Source organism: Tupaia chinensis, unplaced genomic scaffold, assembly GCF_000334495.1.
Source record: "Tupaia chinensis unplaced genomic scaffold, TupChi_1.0 Scaffold000683_1, whole genome shotgun sequence".
Classification (NCBI taxonomy): domain Eukaryota; kingdom Metazoa; phylum Chordata; class Mammalia; order Scandentia; family Tupaiidae; genus Tupaia; species Tupaia belangeri.
The window spans coordinates 1,402,212-1,408,439 of NW_006160206.1; the positions used below are offsets into that span (position 1 = coordinate 1,402,212).

The 6,228-nt window shown below is 38.5% G+C and overlaps 1 protein-coding gene across 3 annotated transcripts in view; it reads left to right on the forward strand.

Moving 5' to 3' along the window:
- The window catches only part of CACUL1 (CDK2 associated cullin domain 1), a 68,951-nt gene extending 65,818 nt beyond the window's left edge, over positions 1 to 3,133 (forward strand). For all 3 annotated transcript variants that reach the window (XM_006160405.3, XM_027776569.1, XM_027776568.1), the window contains one exon: positions 37 to 3,133. In XM_006160405.3, coding sequence (XP_006160467.1) covers positions 37 to 77 — 41 coding nt within the window. In that variant the 3' untranslated portion in view covers positions 78 to 3,133. The remainder of the gene's footprint in view (positions 1 to 36) is intronic.
- The last annotated feature ends 3,095 nt before the right edge of the window (positions 3,134 to 6,228 follow it).

A 6,228-nucleotide genomic window follows, 5' to 3' on the forward strand; every position in this document is an offset into this window, starting at 1 on the left:
GCTATTCATACTTCTTCTGTTCTGATGTTTTTTCAGACAGCTCGTCAGCATGTGCAAGTTCCAGGGGGTACAGATAGTGAATGTATTGAATGTACTTTCCTTCCGGAAAAGAGGACACACTGGAGCTGCAGAGACTGTATTCAGAGCACAGCGGGGGCCTGCAGACACTCAGGAGCTCTGTCACAAAGCTGTTCTTAGAAGAGGATGTTGGACTCTTACTTTGGTTTGTAATTTTAAAAAAGAAAAACTAACAAAAAACAAAACCTAAAAACAGTTGCTGCTAGACTTGGGGGTGATTTGAAATGGGACAATCTTAATGAGCTTATCTACAGATTCTGTGAGGAACATGCATCTTGGAAAGCGATCATTGCTAAGTGATATTCGACGGCCAAAATCAGCAGCTTCCTCCAAAAATACAAGAGCAGAAGAATCTTTTTTTTTTCTTCCTCTCCTTAAAGCACTTGTTTTGTTCATTTGTGGACTCAGCACTTTGGCATATTGGTTTCACATGTCAAGATATCTTTTGCTTTAAAACTAAGCAGATCATTATAATACAGTATTTTTTCACCCATAACCAAAACAACCCCTTTAAAAGAGTTGGTCTTTGTTTAGCATTAGAAAGTCTTGTTATTGTTAAAGGAAAATGCTAACTCTGCTTTTGCTAGAACTTTTTGCCCCATTAGTTCACAACTTTTTTCTACTCTGTGCCTTGAGCTTTGTGCACTTTGCAACTGTGTGACCATGTTGTCAAACTCACAGATGCTTCCTGGAGAAGTTAATGGTATCCCAGATAACCCACCAAAATATCTGTGTGACTTTATAGCAGGATGCTAATTGAGTGGGAAAATGGAAGTGTGTTACCCATTAGACGTTCCCTTGCCTCACTGAGGCATATTTGTGTTGATGTTGGGGACCAACTCTCAGAGAGCGTTTATTTCCATTCCCTCTGTTGCTGAACGTGGTTTCCCCAGCTGCTGTAGTCTTGGCAGTACTCCAGGTTAGGGATGGGCAGTACTTGAGCACTGAAGCTCCCTTTAATGCTGAGAATTATTAAGAGCTGCTTCCTGTGATGCTCTAGGAAGCAGAGATAGTCATTAAATCCCAGTGCAATCAACAATCTGGGGTTCCCAATCCATTTCATTTTAAATGGGTGAGATAAGTACTTAAGAAAAATAAAAACAAACTACAGTCCTGCATCTATTAAACATTATATTTTAATGTAATGGGAAAGAATTAGCACTGCTGTTTTAAGGTGCCCTTCCAGCTGTGGCAGAGCTATATTTTGTGTTTCTCCATGCCCACAGTGCTCTTTAGCTCTTCCTAAAAGTCTGAAGCTTTTCTAGTTTTTGAAAGAAACAGAAAAATAGACGTGTCAAGGGAAAAATATTTTTCTCTCAATTTTGCTTGAGTCTGAATTGCTCATAGGCTCCATTGGGCTCCAGATGACTAATAATATTTACCTATTCAGAGAGCTTGACATTGGTTGGGGTAGAGTGGGAGACATACCAGGGTCTGTTTTGTAGGTTTTTCATAGAGCTACCTCTGACACTTCAGTTATCCTTTTTTGAGAATGGGGTGGAAGGGAGAGTTAGAAGTCACATATTGGGAGCAAGTAAGTTGTCTGAGTAGGGGTCTTAGATTGGGAAATTATACAAAGACGTCAAAGGAAAACGTCAGATTTTTTTTAAGTACTTATCAGCCAGGGTTAATGGACATTGTAGAGGATTTTAATTGGACATGTCTAACTCTGAGCATCTTGGAACATATTGATTACTGTAAGAACATATACAGGCTCTATTTTGCTACACCAGGAACATTCTAGTGTCAAGGAAGATTCATTTTATCATGAAGTGCAAATTTTACTTTCCTCAATGGGGTATTTGCTGCAGGCTCATAAGTAACACCTGGAACCGAAGTCTCTCCTGAATTGTTTTAATATTTCTGAAAGGAATAAAACTAGAACTTTTCTTCAAATGTGGATGAGTTCTTCACTATCCTACTATGTACCCAGCTGCTTTTTCTGGAGCAAACCTTCTTTTTTGGCAAACAACGGAATTTTCCCTATAAAAGCATTGTATTAAGATGTGAATTGGCATTGACATCTTTGGATGCTTTTGTATTATTAAGCCAATGGAGAAATATTTTATATTCTTTTTTATGATTGCGTACGTGTAAACAAAATGTAGGCAGAGTTTGCAAAATGTAGTATCTCTAAACGTTTGCAGTGACTGCAGCCAGCTGTGAGTCGGGGCTTGGTACTCTAAGCTTGATTATTGGAAGGCTCTAGAGGAAGGGTATATACATGTCCCCAGCGCATGTGTCCTAGTTGTTACTCATCATGGCCCCTTGACATCATTGCAGTATGAAAAACTTCTTTAACTGAAAATTAACAGAATTCTTAGTTTAGAACATTAGAGAAAATAAAATCTGACCTTTCCCATTTTGTATTGTCTAGTACTGTTTGCCAGAAAGTATTTTCTTGTCAAATTTACTTGTATATTTCTTGCCAGTACAGTATACAGTTTTCCAACCCAATTTATTACTGACTTTTTATATCGAATCATTGAAGGCCCAAATCATTGAAGACAGAAAATAGTATATGCAGATTGATTGGTTGATTAGTCAGTATACATAATTGATTTGACTAACCTTACTAGTATATATGTGCAGCCTGAAATTAGACCCTTAAAAAAACCAGATCAGTTATCTTGAAATGATGACATGTAAAAGTAAATAGTTGATAACTTGTTTTGACAGGCAGTATGTATTGGTATATATTTTAAAGTTGGCCTTAAACTTCAGTAACGGTGTCATCTCATGAACTCAGTTGTCACAGCTGCACCCTAACCAACAGGACTCACTGCTTTGTTTTCTGTGGGGCAGAAAGCGAAGGCTGGTGGTGTGACTCAGAGCCTCGTAGTCCATAGGTGGTAGGTTAGTGGGTATAAACACAGACCTGGTCCCTTTTGCGAGTTTACAGCAGTCATCATCCCTTTCTTGGGTTCTAGAATGAAAGCTGATTTGTGGGTAGATGATATTGCAGAAGAACCAATGCCTGTGGCCATGAATGCTACACACGTCCCCAGTGCTCAGACCTCTACCGCTGCCACTCCCCTTGCTGTATGCCATGCTTTCTATAAGGCTGCAAATTTGCACACATAAATAATTCCTCAGGAAGAGTTTGCACGTGCATCACCTTGCAATATTTTGTACTGACCAAACAAGGGATTTGAAAGTTTTCAGCACAAAAGGATAACTTCAGAGTGGTGGTCTGTACACCTACTAACAAAGGTAATGGTGATCTAGCAAACAAATGGGTTTCTGCAGTTATGAAGTAAGCAGGTGCACTTGTAACATAGTATTTAAATAGTCTTGTTTAATCTCCCTTTAACCCTTCCAGACTTGTCTTATTATTGAGGCTGGCTGTATTTTCTTCTGTATTTTTTGTTTGTTTGTTTTATACCAGTTAATTATCTTTGTGATTATTATCAGGAGGCATTGCCTTAAGCTAAAATTCAATTTTTTAATAAGCAGCTATTATTAAAATAACTGAGCATTATCTTACCGAATATACACTAATCTGAGATCCTAAAAAAATTCATAGTTAAAAAGCAAAACAAAAAAACCTACATTAGCTATCCAGCCATTGTTTGGATGTTTTGGTTAATTATTTTAGGGTGTCTTATTGAGCTTTTTAGTTTAGAATATTGTATTTACTTTAATCCAAGTCCACACCTCTTCATTTAAGGGGGCTTTAAAATTCAAGGTCAGAATGTGACTCCCTTGACTGACACCTGTAACAGGCTTATTAGGCCTTTTTGGTTGTGGTTACTGTTTTCAGTAATATTGCATAAGACAAAGTTCATTTTATCAAGTTAAAATGGAGGTCATAAGGGTTCTCTCCTATTGCTTTCATCTTCCTGATGAATTCTGCCCCAGTTTTTGGCCACCACAATATATAAAAGGATCTCTGTTCTTTTCCAAGGGAAATCATTCTTATACTGTTGATTAGTGAAAGTCACTGACATCTTCCCTTTTCCATTGACCAAGACCCTCTTGTGGATCTCTTTTCAGAGTAGAGTGGTGGGAATACTTTCTGCTTATGTTGACAGAGTGGTTGTGGGAGAATTTAAGAAAATGCTACTCAGAGAGCCATTCTGTAAAACAGTAGTGTATAACACACCCATGCCGGTGGAAAATTACCTTTATTTCCGGTTGGACTGCATTGTTTAGAAAAATGTTAATGGCTTACAATTCTGGTAAATTTATAGCGGGCCAGCAGGTGACATGGTGATTAAGGTGCCAGATCCCACATGGCCAACTATAGTTCAAGTCCCAGACTTGATGACTTCAAAAACACAAGGTGCATGCACATGCATGCCCAAAATCCTGAAAGGAAAATGAAGGAGGGGAGATTGTGGCATGGTCATCACCTTGGGGGATGATTTCTCATTTCTCTGTGTGTGTGTGTGTGTGTGTGTGTGTGTGTGTGTGTGTGTGCCTGTCTCTCTGGTGAGCACATGCACCCTATGACAAAAATAAACAAACAAACAAATAAAACAAAGGCAAAGAAAAGGTTTTTTTCTGAATAATGCCTACCTACATTTCTGAAAAAATATACCTCATTAGGAGTATCATACTAGTCTTTTTAACTGAGATCATCCCAGATTTGGTCTTTTCATTTAGTAGCACAGGCTTTGTTTGGAGGGCATCTTCCAGCTTTCTAGACTTACAGGATTAAGATAAACTTTGGCAGCCTTTTGCATACATCACATATAATATTCTTTCTTCTTGCCTCCTGTTGTTTTCACATCTATGGTCCTGTTATTTCTGCATGTTCAGTGTTTGTCTAACTTTTGAGGGATGGGAATGAAGATTGTATTAGTAATTGAGGTTTGAGATATAAAATCCTGTATCTTCTTTTTTGATCAACATTCTTATTTGTTTTAGAATATTTGGTGAATGCACTGTAATACTAGTGTAAATAAGAATGTAAGACACTCAGCTGGCTTTGGTTCACACTCGAGGTGTTTTTTAAAAATGGGATGAGGGTGGATCTGTCTAGCGCTCTAAGGCCGCTGAAAGCTAGTTGGTGTGTTTTTGTTGTTGTTGTTGTTTTGTGTGTGTGTGTGCTTGATTCTTCTTTATAAATACTCAGACTGGAGAAAAACCCTTCAGAGATCATATTGTGTGCTCGCCTCGCCAGTCTTTAAAGCTCTTCACCCAGCCCAGCAAGAGATTTCTGCCCTGGTCTGAAGTATAACCATCAGAAATAGGAAAGTCTGATTATCTAAAATAAAATATTAATTCAAAAACAGGAAGTAATTACTTGGGCTAGCATTTTAATAATCCATCTGTAGGAATGTTCATGAATTACTCGCTAGTTGTTAATATAACAACTGTTTACTGAGTGTCTCCTGTGCTAGATAGTATTCTAGGCACTGGGATAAACAAGACAGATCCAAGTTCTTGTTTTCATGGAACTTGTGCCCTAATGTTAATAATAAATGTGCAAAAATATAAATAATTTCAAGTAATAAGTGCTATGGAGATAATTAAACAGGATGGGATAGTGTGAAGGCCTGTTCCAGCTAGCTTGGTAATAATGCCTTTGAGCCAGAATGTAGGTGATAAGATAGCTGTGTGTCTGTTTTGCCAGAAAGTAGGGGCTTGGGTGAGAGTGTTGCAGGAAGAAAATATAATAATTGCAAAAATACTGACATATCCAGGGATAGACAGCTAGGGTACTGAAGTCTAGTGAACAGAGACAGGCAGAAGCCATGTCACAGGGTTGAGAAAATGAATTGGAATTGATTTTTAACTGTAATGGGAAGCCAGCTTTAATCAGAGGCGTGAACTAATCTTATTGGGGTTTGTACCTTAGATCGCTGTGGCTCTTGTCTGGACAGATAAGGCTTGTGCATTTGTGTAGGGGAGAGATGATGGTGTCTTAGATTGGGATTATAGCAGTGGAGTTGATGAGGAGTGGTTGATTTTGGATTGTATTTTGGGACAGAATGCTCCAAAATGAGGGAAAGCAGAATCAAGGATGACTGTGGTAGGGCTTTGGTCTTAGCGATTGGGTGTGCTATTTATTGAAGTGGAAGATTGAAGGAGTGGGGATGGAGTAAAGACAGCATTGTATTCCGACCCTGGTAAATTTGCAGTACATATAAATGATCCAAGTGGGAATGATGACGAGGCAGGAAGTTGGACCTTCAAGTCGTG